We start from the raw sequence: 22,342 nt of genomic DNA on the forward strand, positions 1-22,342 counted from the left end.
TTGTTAATACTTCAGTTCAGTTCACATTAATTACTATAGATATGTTGAAAAAATAAGACATAGAATAGTGTCGAGAAAAAAGTAATAAAACCATAGTATAATTATCAATCGAAAGAAAAAAGTAATAAGACCATGAGTATAGTATGTCAAAGGATTATAAAATCCATGGTATATTATCGAAAAATTGATAAAAACCATGTATAATTATCTTCCGAGAAAAAGTGATAAAAGACCATGGTATAAGGTATGTCAAAAGTGATAAACCATAGTATAGTTATGTCAATAAAATTGATAGAAAAGACCTGAGTATATTATGTCAAAATAAAAGACCATAGTATGAGTATGTCAAAAATGATAAAGACAAGGGATTATGAGTATATTAGAAAAAACATAATTATAGTTATATCCAGAATAAATGTCAAAGACCATAGTATAATTATCAAAAGGCCATAATTTATGAGTATGTGTCCAGAAGAGTGATGAAAAAAGACCATGGTACAATTGTCAATCAAAAGTAATAAAAAAGACCATGTGGTTATAAGTTGTAAAAAAAGGAGTGATGAAAAGACCATGAGTATGAGTATGTTAAAAAGAGGAGTAATAAGAAAAGACTAGTTATATGGTATGTAAGAAAATAAAAACCTAGTTATGAATTATGTCAAAAAGAGATGTCAAAAGACCATAGTATATGTTGTAAAAAAGTGATAAGAAAGATTATAGTATAGGTATATCAAAAGTGATGAGAAACATAGTATGAGTTTGTCAAACAAAGTTGGTATGAATCAAAAGTAATAAAAGACCATGAGTATGAAAGGTATGTTGAAAAAGTATCAAAAACACCATGGGTATGGTGTAGTAATAAAGATATAGTATGGTATGTCAAAGTGGTAAGACCATAGGTATGGTATGTCAAAGGGTAATCATACTATAGGTATGTCAAAAAGAATAAAGGATCTTATATTATGTTAAACCATGAGTATAGTATTGTCGAGAAAGTGATCAAAAAACCATAGTAGTATGTTGTAAGTGATAAAAGCCATAGGAATTATGAGTATGTACGGTACTAATGGTATAAGAATGTAAATTGATAAAGTATACATTATATCAAAAAGAGTAAGAATGGTATATTTGTAAGTTAAATGTGGTATAGTAGTAAGAAAGTGTAAAGGTATGAGTATGTTAAAAAATGATGAAAAATATGGTATGTAAAAAAAAATATAGTATAGTATGTAAAAGATGAAATAAAGACATGGTATATGGTATGTTCAAAGTATAAAATCCATGGTACTATTTATAATCAAAAAAAATATAGTTATGTCAAAAATTGATAAAGACCATGGTATGGAGTATGTCAAAAGTGATGAAGCCATGGTACAGGTATCAAACAAAGCGAGGTTCAAAAGAAGTAATAAAGACCATGGTATAGTATGTTGAAAATGATGAAAGATGGTATAATTATGTCGAAAAAGAAAACATAATTATAGTGTAATCAAAAAAGTTAATAAAGACCATGGTATGAAAGGTATGTTCAAAAGTAATAAATCCGTATATTGTAAAGAGTGATGAAAAATATCCACTATGTCAACCATAGTATAATTATATTAAAAACCATGGTATATTATGTCAAAAGTATCACCATGAATAATTATCAAAAGGTGATAAAGATAAAATTATAGTATCGAACTTTCTCCGGGATGGTATGTCAATCGTAATAAAGATATATAATAATCAAAAGTGATGAAAAGACAATTATGGTTATCGAAAGAGTCATAGTATAATTATCAAAAGTGTCCAACCATGAATTATAGCGTATGTCAAGTCCATAAAATAGGTATAAATTATTAAAAATTGTCGCGGTATAAAATTAAATAAAAGACCATGGTATAGTATGTCGAAATTGTCGACATAGTGAAAGGTATGTCAAAGTCAAAACCATAATTATAAGTATATTAAAGTCCGCTTAAATTATAGATGTCATAGTATATTATCGAAATTGTCCGTAGATATGCAAAGATTATGAAAAGTCATGCTAAGGTAATGTCAAAAGTGGAAAGTCCATAACATATTATGTTGAAAAAAACCATAATTGAATATCGAAAAAAGAAGAGTGATAAAAGACCATAGTATAAGGTATCAAAAAGTGATCTAAAGGTATAGATAATCAATAAAGTGATAAGAAAAGAACCATGGTATATTATGTCAAAAGTAATAAAGGCCATAGTGGGTAATGTCAAAAAGTGATAAAGACAAAGGTATAATTATCCAGAAAAAAACATAATTATAATTATTATGTCGAGAGCGAAGTAATAAAGACCATGAGTATAATTATAAAGTGATGAAAACCATAGTCATTATGTCAAAAAACCAGACCATGAATTTATAATTATGTCAGAAAAAGTGATGAACCATAGTATAATTATCGAAAGTGATAAGACAAGTATAATTATGTGGCATATCAAAAGACCATAATTTATAATTATGTCAAAAAAATGATAAAGAACCATGGTATAGTGATATCAAAAAATTAAAACCATAGTGTAATTATCAGAAAAAATTGATAAAGACCATAGTATAGTATGTGAAAGAATTGATAGAAAAGACATAGTATAGTATAATCAAAAAGAATGGTATAGTATCAATCATAATTATAAAATCAAAACCGCAAAGTATAATTATGTTAGAAAAATTAATAAAAAACATAATTATAGTATCGAAAAAGTAATAAAGACCGCAAAAGTATAGTGTAATCAAAGTGTCAAAGATATAGTATAGTGTATGTTAAATTTCAAAAATATATTAGACATAAATAATAATCGTGCTCAAAAAGTGTGTAAGTATAATATTTACAAGGTATAGTATCAAAGAAGTTATAATGTAAGTACATAATGTAAACCATAGTATATTTCCAGTTATTTGTATTATGTTAAAAAGTCAAAACCAGAGTATGGTATGTTAAAAAATTAAATAATATGGCATAAGGTATAAGTATGTAAAGTTATAACATTATAAGGTATGTTCGTATTAGTTTTAATTTATAATATTTCTGTTTGTAATTATGTGTCATCAAAAGTAACATAGTTGTTGTTAATGATGAAAATGGTAAGGTAAAAAAAAAATAAGTAGTAAGTAAATAGAATGTATGTATGTTTATTAGGATAAGATCTGAAGTTGAAGATGAAATTTTAAAAGTGATAGTTGAGTTAAAAGGTAAGGTGAATTAATGTAAAGAATTTAGTAGATGAACATTGTTAAAGGAAAAGTAATTAATATTAAAGAATGTTGGAGAGTTAAAAATAAAAAGAATGGTCTTATAAATTTTTTTATGGTAAGGTGTAATTTAATGGTGATAAGCATGAGTTATGGTATGTAAATGAAAGTGGTAGTAGTTATATAATTATGTTGAAATGATTTATGGTATAAAATATATGTATAATTATGTCATTGTATAATGTATGTAAAAGTGTAAAAATATAATTATATTAATAATCAAAAATATAAAGACCATAGTATAGTTGTATTGAAAAATGTGATAAAAGAAAAGTATAATTATCGAAAAAAGTGTAAGGAAAAGAGTATAGTGATCGAAAAAAGTGATGAAAAAGCCATAGTATAGTATGTCGAAACAAGTCATAGTATACTAATCCAAAAAAGTAATAAAAAGGCCATAGTATAGTATGTTGAAAAAAATGATGAAAAAAGACATAGTATAGTATGTCAAAAAAAGTAATAAAAACACCATAGTATAGTATGTCGAAAAAGTAATAATAAGGCCATAGTATAGTATGTCCAAAAAAGTTATAAATAATGCCATAGTATATTATGTCCAAAAAAGTGATGAAAAAGCCATAGTATAGTATGTCGAAAAAAGTGATAAAAGGGCCATAGTATAGTATGTCCAAAAAAGTGATGAAAAAGCCATAGTATATTATGTCCAAAAAAGTAATAAAAGGCCATGAGTATAGTTATGGCCGAAAAGGTGATAAAAGGCCATAGGTATAGTATGTCTAAAAAGTGATAAAAAGGCCGAGTTATGGTATGGCTATAAACACAGGATAGTTATGTTCGAATTAATAATAAAAAGGCCATAGTATAGTATGTCGATAAAAGTGATGAAAAAGCCATAGTATAGTATGTCGAAATAAGTAATAAAAAGGCCATAGTATAGTATGTCGAAAAAAGTGATAAAAAAAGACATAGTATAGTATGTCGAAAATAAGTAATAAAAAGGCCATAGTATAGTATGTCGAAAAAGCCATAGCATAGTATGCCGACAAAAGTGATAAAAAGGCCATATAGTACAGTATGTCGAAAAAAGTGATTAAAAAGCCATAGTATAGTATGTCGAAAAAAAACATAGGATGGTATGTCGAAATAAGTAATAAAAAGGCCATAGTATAGTATGTCGAAAAACAGTGATAAAAAGTAATAGTATAGTATGTCGAAAAAAGTGATAAAAAGGCCATAGTATAGTATGTCGATAAAAGCCATAGTATAGTATGTCCAAAAAAATGATGAAAGAGCCATAGTATATTATGTCCAAAAAAGTGATAAAAGGCCTGAGTATAGCATGTCCAAAAAGTGTAAAAAAGTCATAGCATATTATGTTGAAAAAACCCCATAGTATAGTATGTCGAAAAAGAGTTGATAAAAGCCATAGTACTTTATGTCCAAAAAGTAATAAAAAGGCCATAGTATAGTATAAAAGTGATAAAAGGCCATAGTATCGTATGTCGAAAAAGTTAATAATAAGGCCATAGTATAGTATGTCGAAAAAGTAATAATAAGGCCATAGTATAGTATGTTGAAAAAATTATGAAAAAAAGACATAGTATAGTTGTAAAAACACCAAATTGTATAGTATGTCAAAAAAAGTGATAAAAATAAGGTATAATTAGAGTCGAAAAAAGTGATAACAAGGCCATAGTATAGTATGTCGATATAAGTAATAAAAGGCCATAGTATAGTATGTCGAAAAAGTATAGTATGCCGATAAAAGTGATAAAAGGCCATAGGTATAGTTTGTTGAAAAAGCCATAGTATGGTATGTCGAAATAAGTAATAAATGGCCATAATATAGTATGTCGAAAAAAGTGATAAAAAGCAATAGTATAGTATGTCGAAAAAAGTGATAAAAGAGCCATAGTATATTATGTCGAAAAAAGTGTTAAAAGCCATAGTTATTATGTCGAAAAAAGTGATAAAAAGGCCATAGTATAGTATGTCAAAAGAAGGTATGAAAAAAGTCATAGTATAGTATGTCCAAAAAAGTGATAAAAAAGTCATAGCATATTATGTTGAAAAAAGCCATAGTATAGTATGTCGAAAAAAGTGATGAAAAAGCCGTAGTACTTTATGTCCAAAAAAGTAATAAAAAGGCCATGGTATAGTATGTCGAAAAACGTGATGAAAATGCCATAGTATAGTATGTCGAAAAGTGATGAAAGAGGCCATGAGTATGGTTATGTAAAAGTGATAAGAAAAGAAATAAGGTATATATATAACCGAAAAGTAATAAAAGACCATAGTATAGTATGTCCAAAAAAGTGATAAAAAAGCCATAGTATAGTATGTCGAAAATAGTGATGAAAAAGCCAGGTATAGTATGTAAGCATAGGTAGGTGAGGTGGCCGAGTGGATAAGGTGAATGACTGCAGATCCTTTGTGCTCTGCATGCGTAGGTTTGAATCCCATCCTTGTTGAACCATAGTGAGCTGTTCTGCTACAGTTAAGTTTCAGCATAATAGCTGGATTCTTTCAAATAATTATGTTTGCTACAATGTTATCAGTTTCTCACAGAGAAATGCTAAAGTTGTCATTACTTTAGTATACTATGTTGAAAAAAGTCATAGTATAGTATGTCGAAGAAAGTGATGAAACGCCATAGAATAGTATGTCGATAAAAGCCATAGTATAGCAATCCAAAGGAGTGATAAAATAGCCTTAGTATAGTATGTCAAAACAGCCATACTATAGTATGTCGATAAAAGTCATAGTATAGTATGTCCAAAAAACTGATAAAAAGGCCATAGTATAGTATGTCCAAAACAGTGATGAAAAAAACATAGTATAGTATGTCGAAAAAAGTAATAAAAAGGCCATAGTATAGTAGGTCGATAAAAGTGATAAAAAGTAAGTCATAGTATAGTATATCCAAAAATGTGATAAAAAAGCCATAGTATAGTATGATCGAAAAAGTCATAGTACAACATGTCGAAAAAAGTCATAAAAAGGCCATAGTATAGTAGGTCGATAAAAGTGATAAAAAGTAAGTCATAGTATAGTATATCCAAAAATGTGATAAAAAAGCCATAGTATAGTATGATCGAAAAAGTCATAGTACAACATGTCGAAAAAAGTCATAAAAAGTCATAGTATAGTATGTCGAAACAGGTCATAAAAAATTAAAAAGTCATAGTATAGTACAGTATATCCAAAAAAGTGGTAAAAAGCCATAGTGTAGTATGTTAAAAATGTGATGAAAAAGCCATTGTATAGTATGTCCAAAAAGTGATAAAAAAGACATAGTATAGTATGTCGAAAAAAGTGATAACAAGGCCATAGTATAGTATGTCGAAAAGCCATAGCATAGTATGCCGACAAAAGTGATAAAAAGGCCATAGTACAGTATGCGAAAAACGTTCATAAAAAGTCATAGTATAGTATGTCGAAACAGGTCATAAAAAATTAAAAAGTCATAGTATAGTACAGTATATCCAAAAAAGTGGTAAAAAGCCATAGTGTAGTATGTTAAAAATGTGATGAAAAAGCCATTGTATAGTATGTCCAAAAAAGCCTAGACTGGGGATTGAACCGGAGTTTAGCGTCTACACTGCCTACTCCTAACCCCTAAGCCAACATCACACCTAAAATAACACGTTGAAAACATTAATACGATAGTATGTCGAAAAAAGTGAAGAAAAGTCATAGTACAGCATGTTGAAAATAGTCATAGTATAGCATGTTGAAAAATGTGATAAAAAAGTCATAGTATAGTATTTTTTTGGAAGAAAATGTAATCTCCACACAAAAAGTCATGCAATACACACTACATTATAAGCACAGAAAAAGACTAAGAAACACTGAACTTAAACAGGGGCAAAAACTGTAAAAGATATTAAAAATCTAAATCACTAATTACTTTTGCATTATATAGTATATATTTGTGAATAGTTCAAAGTTTGATTGACATCTGTAGGTGAAACTATGTGGGAGGAGTAGCATTTCAAAGAGGAAGAAGCCTGAAGAGGATTTGAAGATTTCTCCATTGACCTCAATGTAAAACATTTATTGAAAGAAAAGCTATATTCAAAAAAATATATATATAAATAACAGAAAAAAATAGTAAAAATAGTTTTTGTAGGTGAGCGTACGCTATAGTTAATGGTGACCAAGGAAAGTGCTGCTTAATCAGCATTCACACACTAAAACCAGGGGCTGTCTTGTTACAGGGGCGGAGCCAGACGTACATTTTCTGGGCTCAGCCCAAACGCGGGGTCCCTCGGTGCATTCTCCATTTACGGCAGTCATACACACTTAATATTTAAGCCATTTTAAAAAAAATTTTATTCAACCTTTATTTAACCAGGTTGGCCGTTGACAACGGATTCTCATTCACATCAGCATAAGCATGCAAGACAATATACAGTTTTACATTCAATACAAAAATACAGAATACGATAGGCTACATAAAATACAGATTAAGTAGGCATAACAAAGCCGGCGCAAAGGGAAGTGTAAGTTAGTCGGAGGATATGCGAAAGTGATAAGATAATAACACAATATACATGAATAGACAGTATACATGAAGGGAAAAACGTGATCGTTGCCGATGAAAAGAATCATCCTGTAGAGCCGACATCCTGTTTTTATCTTCTCCAGCTGTCTTCATCATTCTGAAACCAGAAGACAACAAATGTTGAGGATGACTACTTTTCACTTCTGAAACCTGAAAACAGCATTACTGATCTTGAAACGTACTTTAAATTAAGTTCCTAGAATGAACGGCGATATTTCCCCAGTAATGGAACTTTTGCCTCATTGATTTTGCCGGTCCAGGCAGAGAAACTGAGAGTTAATTATTTATGCGGGGGGGCCGAATTTTTTTCAAATACGGCGCACTTTCGCCGCATAAATTGCCAGTTTCCACGCACGATTTCATAATCCCCGCATTTTCGTTGCAAAAAAAGTCCCATATATCTTAGCAGAAAGTTGAAAAATGCTGCGTTTACTTCACACAAGAGCAGCCATTTCCCCCTGTTGCCATGGAAATGTTATGTTACGCGACGTGAACATCATCGAAAAGCAGGGTGTTGGGGGATCACTTTTTTCTCTTTTTCATCAAACCGCAGTTTTTTGCAATCGCGCAATTTCATCGCATAAAATTGCATAAATATCCCGCATAGTCCATCGCATTTTTTTAAGGAAACTGGAAACAATCACAAAAAAACGCCGCATTTTTCTGGAAGGACCGAAATATGTTGTGAAGGAGACTTTTTGCGTCAACAGCAAACGCCAAAGGCGCCTGACCAGGCGTCGCTTGGAGACTGTGTTGTCATGCTGAATTGAAGAAGACTTGAAACCAGCGATTGAGACCATAACGTCACTATGAAAATGTTCACTGAGGTAATAAACCAAGTAAAAGGTAGGCTCATTTTCTCATAGACTTCTATTGAGAATGTGGAGATGACGTCACTACACAGCGCCCCGCCCCCTTCCGCCATTTTGGGAGGATACCCGCCAGAACCGTTCATTGTTTGTGTTGGTAGCAGCGGAGGTTGTTGCAATTCCTCACTATTTTTAAATGCCTGGAAAACACTGCTTTGTAAAAAAATGCTCCAGTGTCTCAACGATTGTCGTGGAAACCGTAAGGGAGCCATGTGTTAACGTTTTTTCCGTTTCCCTACATGGAAAAAGCACGAAGGAGAGCGCGTCTCCGATGTGACTTCGGATTTCTTGGGTGTCCTTTAGAAAAAAGGACCTTTCTCTGGTCCAGCACAGAGACACCACACTGACTGGAAAGGATCTCTACAGAGATAGCTAGACCTTTTAGTTAAAGAGTAAGATCCTTTTAGTTTAACATGAAACTGCCCCGAAATCACCATCACCAAACTCCACCAGACTCCATGTAAATAATCAGGACTTTTAGCGTGTATAGAGCCAGCATATCTCCACCAGACTCCATGTAAATAATCAGGACTTTTAGCGTGTATAGAGCCAGCATATCTCCACCAGACTCCATGTAAATAATCAGGACTTTTAGCATGTATAGAGCCAGCATATCTCCACCAGACTCCATGTAAATAATCAGGACTTTTAGCGTGTATAGAGCCAGCATATCTCCACCAGACTCCATGTAAATAATCAGGACTTTTAGCGTGTATAGAGCCAGCATATCTCCACCAGACTCCATGTAAATAATCAGGACTTTTAGCGTGTACAGAGCCAGCATATCTCCACCAGACTCCATGTAAATAATCAGGACTTTTAGCGTGTATAGAGCCAGCATATCTCCACCAGACTCCATGTAAATAATCAGGACTTTTAGCGTGTATAGAGCCAGCATATCTCCACCAGACTCCATGTAAATAATCAGGACTTTTAGCGTGTATAGAGCCAGCATATCTCCACCAGACTCCATGTAAATAATCAGGACTTTAACGTGTATAGAGCCAGCATATTTTCACATGTAAATGGCAGAGACAGAATTCCTTTTGCAACCAGTGGAGTCGCCTCTGGCTGGAAATTGGATGGCATTCAGGTTCAAATGGAGCTCCGTCGATTCTTTTTAACGTCCATGCTTGGAAGTCATTCATGTTGTTTTTGTTCCAGTTGTCGAGGTGTGAGCGATGCCGCTGCCAGGCCAACAGAGAGGTCTACTGCAGCATTTCGGACTGCCCCGCCCCTCACTGTGTCAACCCCATCTACGAACCCAACCACTGCTGCCCCATCTGTAAGACTGGTAAGACTCCAGTCAGTGCTGGCTGGCCACCAAGTGCTCTCTCTCTCTCTCTCTCTCTCTCTCTCTCTCTCTGTGGCGGTTAGCTCCATGAGTAGCTCTAAAACTAATTCCAGGATGTCCCTTAAATGTGCTATTCACGATATTCACGATCCACAGAGGGCGACTAACGTGTGCGTCGACTTTGCACACGTGTCGCGGTCTGACTGGGAGATTGCCAAAAAATGAGCCGCGCTGTTGCACTGGGTGACGTGTTTCTTCATTACCATGAACGCGATGAGTTATCACGTCATCAAACAAACTAGTTTGAATGGATGAACCAAAGAATGTGATATGATGCATAACAGCTGTATAATATTATCCCTGTATGGATGGGATATGATTTCTATCTTTGTTGTCGGTCTGGCTCAGGTTAAACTCTTTGTGAAACAATGAATGCCACAGAACTTTCTTTTATTCTCCAGTTTGTCAGTCAGTTATAACGGAAAAAGAACATAAATGAACTACTTTAACGTAGATTTTCTTTAGGGCTTTATTACTTGTTATCGGATCGGTGCATAAACTCAAGTACTTCCCGATACCGATACCAGCGTTTTAGGCAGTATCGGAGCCGATATCGATACCAGAATCGGTATCGGCTCCGATACTGCCTAAAAAGCTGGACCATCTCTACTTTAAACCCCCCCCCCCTTTTTTTTTTTTCCTCACCTTCACTTTTTCAGTTACTGCTCTCCAACTTTCGTAGTGGCCTAGCCAAACAACTTTGCTTTGTGAATTATAGCTTCCAACATGGAGTCCTAGTTTACCTTCCAAACACAGTGGTAGCGATCTAATGTTCGGCTGGCAACAGCTTCGTCCATTTGTGCCAGTCATCCACTCCCCTTTGAGCTGGATCATAACCACATGTGCTGTCATAGCCACACACACACACGCACGCACACACACAATAAAAACATATGGTCACAACAGGGCAACTGCAGTTAATGGTAAGTTAAAGACAGTGACGGAAACAAAGGAGGAAAAGTGCAAAGGTTAAGAAGTTAGCCCCGAAATGATAAATCTATTGGACAGACCCATCGACTTAACAACTACCATCGACCATTCAAATGGGTGGCACATTTCGGGTTGCACACACGCACACGCTGAGCTTACAGAGCCGGCGCTGTTATGTCATGCCATGCTTTCCCAGCCCCTGGCATTAAAGCCCCTCTGTTTGTCACATTGCTGGGTTTTGTGTGTGTGTGTGTGTGTGTGGGTCAGGCAGGAATAGCAGCATGGATATTAATAACTCTGGTATTATGTGTTGCTTTTTGTAGGATTAAAAAAAAAAATAAAAAATGAAAAGCCCAAGTGTTATTTCACTGATTCTGACCCCGAGAACATGCTATCTGCTTCCCCAGTTCCCCTTACGCCTTACTATTCGCTGCTCCTCGGCTGGACAGACAGGTTTGCCGACAGATGGTTGGGTTTGTTGCGTCACTGTTTTTCGCTGCTGCTGCCAAGTTCCCTAACCGTCAGCTTTTGCTTTACCGAACGCAGCCAAATAAAGGATATATATATATATATATATATATCGCACGCACACACAGGGAAAGAAATAGCACAGGAAGGATTCTTTCAGGGACTGTTTATTATTTTGACCTTACGTAAAAGTCCGTTCCTGCAGCTTTTCCTGCGTTGCTCGTGTAATATTCATATCATGCCCACTTCTATTAATATCGTGGACACGTTGATTAGGCTATTTCATAAATGAGCTTACCGCTTATTGAAGAAAGACTTTGTTGCTGCATCAGACAAGCAGCTGTTGTCGATAGAGGGAGGCTCTTCATTTCCTCATAACTTGTGGTCTAGAGTCTCATTTAAAGGTTCTGTACTCGACATTGAGCGCATTATTAATAGAGAATATTTGCCCTGTAAAGATATAGTGGAGGCATAAATGGCATGCTGAGCAGAGAATGTGTGCGTGTGTAAAATCCAAGCCTCTCTGTTCTGTTTTGATAGCCGGTGAAGAATAGGTGCAACGACAAAACAATCAAATGTTGTTTCTGAAATGTATTTTTAAGCTACATTTGTTTTTGGTACAATATGCAGTATTTTCCTAAAAAAAAACAACGTATAGACGGATACGAAGGTAATCCCTCTCAATCATAAGTTACGACCCACTACTGTGGAAGTGTGTGGTGGCTGTCTGTGACCCTGCCCTCTGCCTGGATTCACTCTTTTCTTCTTATTTTTCTGTTTTCGGGACGTTTATGGGCATCAGCAAAGAGCCTTTGGGCCCCACGTGGGTGTGTAACCCCCAGCCGATAACAGTGTGCAGGGTCAGCAGCACAGGTTTGCGTTTATTCGGGCTTTAGAATGTCTCGGTTATGGTCTCGAAAGCTAAAAAAAAAAAATAAAAGTACTTTACGAAATAGTAAGACACCGCAAGGAAGCTCTTTAAAGGTCCCATGGCATGGAAATGTCACTTTATGAGGTTTTTTAACATTAATATGCGTTCCCCCACTAAGGTCTATATAAAAGAGACTTTAGATACAGTATTAGGGGACCACTAAGGCCTATATAAAAGAGACTTCAGATACAGTATTAGGGGACCACTAAGGTCTATATAAAAGAGACTTCAGATACAGTATTAGGGGACCACTAAGGCCTATATAAAAGAGACTTCAGATACAGTATTAGGGGACCACTAAGGTCTATATAAAAGAGACTTCAGATACAGTATTAGGGGACCACTAAGGTCTATATAAAAGAGACTTCAGATACAGTATTAGGGGACCACTAAGGTCTATATAAAGGGACTTCAGATACAGTATTAGGGGACCACTAAGGTCTATATAAAAGAGACTTCAGATACAGTATTAGGGGACCACTAAGGTCTATATAAAAGAGACTTCAGATACAGTATTAGGGGACCACTAAGGTCTATATAAAAGATACTTCAGATACAGTATTAGGGGATCACTAAGGTCTATATAAAAGAGACTTCAGATACAGTATTAGGGGACCACTAAGGTCTATATAAAAGAGACTTCAGATACAGTATTAGGGGACCACTAAGGTCTATATAAAAGAGAATTCGGATACAGTATTAGGGGACCACTAAGGTCTATATAAAAGAGACTTCAGATACAGTATTAGGGGACCACTAAGGTCTATATAAAAGAGACTTCAGATACAGTATTAGGGGACCACTAAGGCCTATATAAAAGAGACTTCAGATACAGTATTAGGGGACCACTAAGGCCTATATAAAAGAGACTTCAGATACAGTATTAGGGGACCACTAAGGCCTATATAAAAGAGACTTCAGATACAGTATTAGGGGACCACTAAGGCCTATATAAAAGAGACTTCAGATACAGTATTAGGGGACCACTAAGGCCTATATAAAAGCATCCAAAGAGCACCATGTCATGGGACCTTTAAAATGAATCAGGAAACCAGACTCTCTAGCATTTAATCATTAATACTACCAAAAACAGGTAGGCCAATGGGCCCGACAAAACATAAAGTACTACTTTCCCTACTAGAAGAAATGCTTCCCCTGTACTGTCTTTCCTGTGACCACAGGTCCCAACTGCTTTGCTGGGAACAGGGTGATCCCTGCGGGGGAACGCGTGAACGTCGACGAGCGGTCGGTATGCTACTGCACCTATCGGGACGGGACGTGGCACACCCATCCCCACGCCACCTGCGAGCAGCGGCCCGAGCCCAGCCCAACACCCAGCGCCCGCACCGAGGCCCCCGGGGAAAAGGAGTCCAGGAAAAGGTCCTTCTTTCCCAGACTGGCTATGATACCATGAAGTGGAGTGTTCAACAAAAGCCTCGTGGACAGTGACAGAGGGGGAAGTGTTGGGTGTGGGTGGTAGCCTGCTGGTTTCCTTCTGTATAAGCAGAGCGGGGCCAGAGATGTCCAAGTAGTCCACACACACACACACACACACACACACACACACACACGTTTGTTTCACTATCTTTGTGGGGACCGTCGTTGATATAATGCATTCCCTAGCCCCTTACCCTAACCTTAACCATCACAACTGAATACCTAACCTTAACCCTTACCCTCACTCTAACCATAACCTAATTCTAACCCTAATCCTAAAACCAAGTCTTAACCCTCAAACAGCCCTTTAACCTTGGGGGGTCCAGCATTTTGGGCCCCACAAGGCTGTGCAGACCCCACAAATATACTGTATTCCCCGTTTTTTTGGACCCCACGAATATAGTAAAACAAGCCCCCCACACACACACACACACACATATATACATACACTCAGTGCTGAGAATGACTGTGTAAGCAGAAAAACGGATGATTCATACACATAACCTTGAGTAACATATGGTATACTTGATGTTAAGCGTAGGCTACATGCCAGTCATATTCCTGTTAGTCTAAGTTTGTGATGATATGGACTCGCATGTCAAAGTGCCGATTGCCATAAACCATAAATCCCTCTGTTTAACCTCCTGAGAACCGAGGAAAATTTTGTTTCTCCTAATCATATTTTTTGTGATTCCATACCTGTTTAAGGTTAAAAAAATTTTAATTTTTTTTAATTTTTATTTATTTACAGGATGTCCACTGTAGTGGACAACAGGATCATTTGATTACGAAGACAGACAAATTTGGTAGATGTGGAGTCATTATTTACATGAAGATAGTCCTGATGTCCACTATAATTGACATTCATAAAATGGCAAATTTTTCAAAAGATACATAATGTGGTTGCTATCAGAACTCAATATATGATTCCTAACACCTTAATGAACAAGAAAATATATGATTATCATAGTAAGAAAACCATAGACAAAGAATATTTGACTCATCTCTTATCTTTCCATAAAATGTGCTTGTTCCTATGCCGTCCATTTTGGATTGAAAGATAGAGGCGGTTCCCGGCCTCCCAGCCAATCAAATAACACATCACTGAAAAGCCCAGGATGTCCTCTGTACAGTACAGCAGGAACTAAGAGACTTGCACAAAGGATTCCAAGGAGAGAAATGAAACTCAAATGTCCACTACAGTGGACATAAGTCAGTGGGCTGGGTCTCAGGAGGTACATCTGTGCATTTTCTGTCCTATCCTTGTGTTCTAGAGCAGAGATCTTCAACATGGGGGCCCAGGGGCCCCTAGGGTGTCCTCAGAGTCACTGCAGGGGGGGAGGCCATCAAAAGTTTTTTCAGTACAGAAAAGAATACTGTGCACATCTATGACGTGAGACAGGTGCGTCGGAGGAGGATAAATAAGTCAAAAGTTACTTTTTTCTACACTTTCTAACTTGCAAAAAATACATTTAATAGTAGACAACGTTTCGGTGCTAAACCATTACCAGACAAAATGAAAGAAGGGAGTTTCTTTGCAACTATTGAACGTTTTTTCAAAAATGAAAATGTCAACATGCATCCAACATATTAGCTAATATAAACCAGCTTATTTGTGGAAAAAAAAAAAAACATTGATGATAGACTACTGGCCTATAGGTAAGGAATTCACTAAGTTAACTTTATTTTATAGAATATATAGTAGCTGGGTCCCTGCTCCGTCTCTCTCTCTCTCTCAGATAAGGGGTCCATGGGTTAAAAAATGTTGAAGACCCCTGTTCTAGAGTCAGTTCTCATCATCTTCATGGTGGAGACCTGTCCTGTGTATTGCTGATTATTATAACTGTCAGCCACTTTAAATCAACACAGAAATGCACAGCAGTGTTTCTCAAATGGAGTACTGCAGGCGGTAGGGGACTTTTTTTTTTTTTTATGTTAATTTGAAAAAATGTGTCATGAGCCCTAAAATAATTATACTATAAGGGTGAATGAATTTAGTGATGGATTCTAAACATTTGAGATAGGATTTAAGTATTTTTTTCAGTTACAAGGTTTAGTAAACCAGACTGAAGCATTGTAATATACAGTATTAGGGGAAGTATAAATAGTAAATATATATATATATATAATTCCTACCAAAACTGTTTTGTGCTGGTCAGGGGGTACTGCTGGGCTGAAAAAATATTGTAAAAGGAGTTAATTAAAAATAATGTTAAAGAAACACTGCTCTCAAGGACAGTATTTAACAGTTTAGAACTTTCCCCAGTGGTTGTCTCACTGTAGTCAGAAAGTTTTTTTTTCCTTTGCGTTATGTTGTCATGTATCTCATCTGTAAGTAGCAAGCTACTCTGTAAGAATTGTAAATTATCTATAAACTAAAGGTTGTAAAATAAAGCTTAGACGTCTTCTCCATAGTCTTGTTAGGTCACATTACACCACCCAATGGTAGGCCTGAGGAAGTGCATTAGGATGCAACAATACCCTGTATAAAAAGACATTTGCAGCCAATATGCCAAACAGGAAAATTGGACCAGCTGTAGAGAAAGTGATTTCATGGCTGACTGGAGGTGTGCACATACTTGATTTTTTTTTGGTTGGTAGAATATGACATGCAACTGTAGGTGTGGCAACCAACAGTCTGAACATAGAATACAAGAATCACAGTATATATTAGCAATATGCAAGTGTGTCAAGGCTCACATGCTTCATTTAGATTTATTTTTAACATAATCTCAAGCCATATTTCCATAGCTGTTAAAGTGAGTTAATCAATTTTTAAGCATAGTGCAACATTAAAACCTGTATTGAGTGCAACTGTTGCATTTTACCAGTTAATCCCAACAAGGATAATATGCTTGCAGAAGGTAATTTGCCCAAATATCCATTAGCTCACATTTAAAAATTTTAACTAGACTCCATTTTAAAATACGTTCTGCTCTACATAAATGGTAAATGAAAACACTAAGACATGAGGCTGGATTACCAACAGTTTTTATTGAAAACAAACAAAGGAGCAGGCTCCAGCTCAGGCTATGCTGCCAGCGTTGGAGGCGATCCTGGGCCAGAGGTCAGCGCACTCTTTGGCCACTGGGCCTGTGATGGCTGAACCTGCAGACACGAGAGAAAGCTCCGTTATTTTGGTTACAACACGACATGCTTCATTTAAATACATACAGGAAATGTAACTTCATTACTGAATGCATCGTTTTCTTTTTTTAAGAGCCATAGCCATATATCTGTAGTAGACCTTGAACAAACTGTTGTCTTGGTGAATCAGCTAAAAAAGCAATACACTATCAAATAAATCTGAGCATCAGACATCACAGACTTCAGTTGTACCGAGCAGATTAAAGATGTCTCATCACTGATTGAGATCAGTCAGCCACAGTGTGAGGCTGCCATCTCACCCACAGTGATGAGGTCAATATTCCCTTATACGACAACTCACCCAGCCACTGAGCAGACAAAGCAAGTGCTTTTTTTAAGGGGAAATACCTTCCTACTGACCTACCTGCTGTATCACCACTATGAGATACACTTTAGTATAAATGCAAAAGTCCTAAATAAACGCTGATGCAACTTTGTAAAACTAAACTTTGGATAAACTTAAAATCTTAAACAGCACTGCTGGATTCAACAGTTGAGCAAGAACTGAGCTACAGAGGAGGTAAGAATCATGAACTACCACAACATATTTCTCTGTCTAACATGACCGAACCCCAGGGGCTTTTACTGAAAGCACCATCTAAAATGCCTCATGACAAATATATATCGAGCTACTCTTAATTCTGAGCTTGAGGGCATTACACATCAATACATGAGCTAATAATCAAATCTATTCTTTCATGTGTAAATGACCTTGCTGTCCAGACACTGTACAGAGTATGACGAGCCAAAACATGTGGATGTGTAGCATCCGAAACAAACCCACCTTTCATTTCTCCTTTGTTGTTTACTATGACACCTGCGTTGTCTTCAAAGTAGAGGAACACACCATCTTTTCGCCGATACGACTTCCGCTGCCGTATCACCACCGCAGGATGCACTGTGGACAGAGGGAGCGTGGTTAATGCAAGCCAAAGAACCCAACCCCGTGTTAACCCTCATTCTGACTTGGCTGGAAAATACAGAGACATGGTCAGTGAAACAGACTGGCAGTAGAAACCATTTCACTTTAATTTAATCCATATTATACTGTTGTAACATCCATAATCACTGTATTAACCCAATAAAGATGTAAATGAGAGCCTGCGCTTCCAAGTCTTCACACTCTGCTCATATAGAGTTAAAACCCAATGCAGCAACCTACATGTCAAGACCTTTCTGTAGTGTGTTGACATTGCAGCTGCTACTTTCTCTCCAATGCCCTCTCGTTTCCATCAGTGAAACTCATGTTACATTGAAGATTACGCTTGTTGTAAGACAAACACCTGGAAAACTACTGTACTTCATTAGAACCCACTGACTCAACAGGAGAATTCACCTCCTTTTATGGGATGTCTAGTTAGTGTTGATGGTAAATGTAGTCAATTGAAGCAATAATTCCTATGGTATTGGATTTTTTTTTAACCATTAGATACGATTCCAGACAGTCAGTCCAATAGCCCTACTCCCTATAGCAGCCAGTTCTATGAATAACATTCAGATGAAGCACAGTGCATAGACAGACGTTAAAAAAACATCCATCACACCAGCCTTGTTAAACCCACAGTTTACAAGAATTTGCTGGATTAAATTATAGATTATATTTATTTTCAGTAACGGCTCATAAGGAGAGAAAGAAAGGAGACTCTTTAGCGACTTCTGATTCTAGAGTTTGTGGTTGAACTTTATGACTTTAGGCCCCATCACAGACTTTGGTTGTACCGAGCAGATTAAAGATGTCTCATCACTGATTGAGATCAATCAGCCACAGTGTGAGGCTGCCATCTCACCCACAGTGATGAGGTCAATATTCCCTTATACGACAACTCACCCAGCCACTGAGCAGACAAAGCAAGTGCTTTTTTTAAGGGGAAATACCTTCCTACTGACCTACCTGCTGTATCACCACTATGAGATACACTGAAATATAAATTAAAATGCCCTGATGGTGTAATGAACACTAATGCAACTTTGTAAAACATTTTTTAATCTTAATCAATTAACCCTAGCCTCTACGAAGAAAATCTGTACCGTTTGAGTCAACATTTCAGCAAGAACTTGGCTTGTTGGCTGTTGCCGTCATTGTCCACGCTAGTTTAGCACTGATCCGTTCTAACTAAATATTCTCTGGTCGCTGCAGTTCAAGGGGATGCGTCACTGCAGAATGAATATAGGGGAAAGAATGGACATTTGGCGTTATTTTTGGCATTACATTTTTTTTTCTGGCCTGGCAGAGGCTCTTTTTGGCTTGGCAGCCCACCAGGCTTGTACAATTAGGGAAACGCTACATTTATAATACAATAAACATCTGAACAGTAATTTCAGCAATCAATGTTATATTTGACTCCCGGATTTCATTTCACTGCCGCCACAGCTCCACACGCACCGAGGAATTTATTGCTTCAATTGTCTACATTTACCATCAACACTGATTGGACAGCCACATAAAAAGATGGTGAATTTCCCTTTAACTCGACCCTGTTCAAGTGTCATTAAGGAGTAACTGAACACCCAACCCACTTTTTTCCCCAGCCATAAATCAAATGGGTTATTTAATAGTGTTATGTGGATTCTTTGGGATTTTAGTGCAAAGTATTTTAATTCTACAGTGTTCTAAATATGCATAGAGACTGCCCTCTACAGGTTAAAACCCAACTATTGCAATTTAATTTTCCCAATGGCCGATCTGTGGCAGGTGACCTATGGAGGCAGCTTGTCACCACATACAGGTGTAAAACTGTTACGTCCTTTACGAATTTCAAACCCAGTTTCCAATGCAGTGCTATTCACTGTACTTAACATGCACCCAAACAAACGCCTCAGGGGTTCATATGAGTTAAACCCAATACTACAGGAACTTGCACACAGACAGTTGGTCCACTTACCCTTCTTCCTGAGTTCTGGCTTGCCTTTCTTGACTGTGGCCATGACCATGTCACCCACTCCTGCAGCAGGCAGACGGTTAAGACGCCCCTTGATGCCCTTCACAGAGATGATGTACAGGTTCTTGGCACCTGAAGGATGGAGGGAAAACAAACATGAAAAGGGGAAAGATGGGAGAAGTGGAAATACAGATACTGGGACAAGGAGTTTCTGAAGAACATAGTATTGACGCCCGTTAGAAATGGCAGGGGCATTTTAGTTTGTCTCATCACTGATTGAGATCAGTCAGCCACAGTGTGAGGCTGCCATCTCACCCACAGTGATGAGGTCAATATTCCCTTTTACGACAACTCACCCAGCCACTGAGCAGACAAAGCAAGTGCTTTTTTAAAGGGGGAAAAACACCAAACAAAGACTGGCCAAAAACACAAATCTTACTAGCGATGTTGCTTGGTGTAGGTCCTGCATCCCACATTCAAATCAGAAAGGACGCAGTATAATTAAATTTCCCTCACAATTTAGTGTGATTTCTTACATTTTGAACAAAACGGGACACAGGTAACACTTTATACTTCCTGAGAAAATACATTGAAAACTTCTTCACGTCACTGTCTTAAGAGTCCAACAAATTAAATAAAGTAAACTGCTTGCTAATGTACCAGCTCTCACAGAGGTGGTCTAGCCACCACATAATGTATAACACACCACATGTACAGCTTTATCTTTAGTGATTACAGGAGCAGTAACGTTAAGCCATCTCTGCTGGTTGATTGACAACTTGTGGCTCCAGCTACATATCACCTGCACAATATTAAAGTTGAATATTTAAGCCAGAGCAAAAATAAAAATCAGTTGAGGCACGCATACCTGTGTTATCTGCGCAGTTGATGACCGCTCCCACTGGGAGACCCAGTGAGATGCGGAACTTGGCTCCAGATGAACCACCACGTCCTGGAAGAACACAGGAACAAATGAAATCAGTTAAAGCTTGTACCATTTTTCAAAGTCAAGGAATTGGTAATTTTACATCAAAGAAATGGAAATAATGTTAAAAACACATTTAAGTACCATCTCTACATTATCCAGTTTAAGCGATTTTAATCCCTACCTTATCACATTAACATTTCAGTTGGTTTTTCTATTTTTTTGCAGGCTTTCGTCAAGCATGTGATCCAACACCACTTGGTGCCACTTTAGCAGTCAACACCACATTGACAACAAGCCCAAACACCCCGGGATTAACAAGTGCAGCCATTCTAACACATCATGTATAATATTGTGTAAGATTTTAACATACCATCGATGCAATGTCAAAACAAATATATCTCCAGAACGTCAACTTTCAGCTAGGAAAAATTGGGCATTTCTCAGCCCATAAAGAAACTGAAAAAAAAAAGAAAAAACCCACCAAATTTTAATATCCAGCTTTAGCTAGTTCCATTGCACCAGTTTCCTAAATCACTAACGCTAAGTTGTAATGCTACAACTTATTAAACCATCACAACATGTCAGTTTTAAGGACATTTGTTGAAAGCCCTCGGGGTCTTGCAAACGGATACTTTAAGCAGCACATTTTGGAAGTCATTTGACAGAAATCGGCTGTCAGACGACCACAACTTTACTTTAACGTTACCGCTGCGGCTAAGTGGAAACAAGTTTAGTTTAGTAAACGACTTGCTGACGTCCATTGACCGTAGCATGAGATTTTTTGACAAAAACTGACTGCCCCTGGCTTATACCAAATTAATTTGATTCAACAGTAGCTAAATCTTCAAGTGAGACACCGCTATCCACGAGTCACACTAGCCTGCAAGCACCGGCGCAGCCTAGCTAGCTAGCTAACTCAGCCTAAGCTAGACCGAACAATTTCACATTATTTATACAATTTGCAGCAAGTGACTTTACGTTTGAGTTTACTTAATGGTGCGACATGTTAATTACAATTAAACCAGTCGTGACATTTGCACCAAATTCACATTTTCTACCTCTAGCTTTACTTGCTTTATGCCTGCACGGCGCTGACAGCGAAACATGGCTTCCACCAAATAGCCAGAGAAAACACTATCGTTAAGAAATAGTAAACAGTTTGCATGAATTTAAAACTAATCACGTATATGTGTTGTCTTTCCTACTCTCTAACACGCAAACAACATTTTAAGAGCTGGCGGGGAGTAGAAAACAGCAGATGAATGTGGATTTTACAAGATGGGTTTCATACCTCTCTTAGACATGGCTGCAGTAGGGAAAGAGGAAGAAGGTGAAAGGAATTGTGGGATATAAAGTTGAACGGAACTTCATCCGGGTCATGGCGCGGAGACATGCTGTATTCAGGGGCTGTCGGAAACTTCTTTTTATTGAAATTTCTTGCCGAATCTTATTTTGTAATTCAAATGCATATTTTAAATACATTTATCAGAAATACTGATCACAGTTAACTGTGACATAATGGTATACATCATCCTTTGTGTATTTATATAGTTATGTAGGCTATTAGTTTTTAAGCAACTTGCGTTTGATGATATTTCTTTAAT

The 22,342-nt window shown here is 36.7% G+C and overlaps 2 protein-coding genes across 2 annotated transcripts in view; one reads left to right on the forward strand and one right to left on the reverse strand.

The window, feature by feature from the left end:
• The window catches only part of si:dkey-283b1.7 (von Willebrand factor C domain-containing protein 2-like), a 22,058-nt gene extending 8,104 nt beyond the window's left edge, over positions 1–13,954 (forward strand). Inside the window, exons 2-3 of the mRNA XM_039824137.1 lie at positions 9,829–9,958; positions 13,529–13,954. Coding sequence (XP_039680071.1) covers positions 9,829–9,958; positions 13,529–13,761 — 363 coding nt within the window. The 3' untranslated portion in view covers positions 13,762–13,954. The remainder of the gene's footprint in view (positions 1–9,828; positions 9,959–13,528) is intronic.
• A 2,804-nt stretch (positions 13,955–16,758) lies between these two features.
• Positions 16,759–22,137, reverse strand: rpl23 (ribosomal protein L23). Its single transcript, XM_039824138.1, has 5 exons — positions 22,030–22,137; positions 20,679–20,762; positions 19,814–19,942; positions 17,716–17,829; positions 16,759–16,892 (listed from the first exon to the last, which is right to left on the reverse strand). The coding sequence occupies exons 1-5, from the start codon at positions 22,040–22,042 to the stop codon at positions 16,810–16,812; spliced, it is 423 nt and encodes a 140-aa protein (XP_039680072.1). The 5' UTR covers positions 22,043–22,137; the 3' UTR covers positions 16,759–16,809.
• Positions 22,138–22,342: the final 205 nt, after the last annotated feature.

Source organism: Perca fluviatilis, chromosome 15, assembly GCF_010015445.1.
Source record: "Perca fluviatilis chromosome 15, GENO_Pfluv_1.0, whole genome shotgun sequence".
Taxonomy (NCBI): domain Eukaryota; kingdom Metazoa; phylum Chordata; class Actinopteri; order Perciformes; family Percidae; genus Perca; species Perca fluviatilis.

Excerpts from the sequence above, each read along its gene's own strand:
- rpl23 (XM_039824138.1), bottom strand. Across the intron at positions 17,830-19,813 it reads GCCAGAACTCAGGAAGAAGG|TGCATCCTGCGGTGGTGATA; the intron begins GTAAGTGGACCA and ends CTCTGTCCACAG. Across the intron at positions 16,893-17,715 it reads CAACAAAGGAGAAATGAAAG|GTTCAGCCATCACAGGCCCA; the intron begins GTGGGTTTGTTT and ends TCGTGTCTGCAG.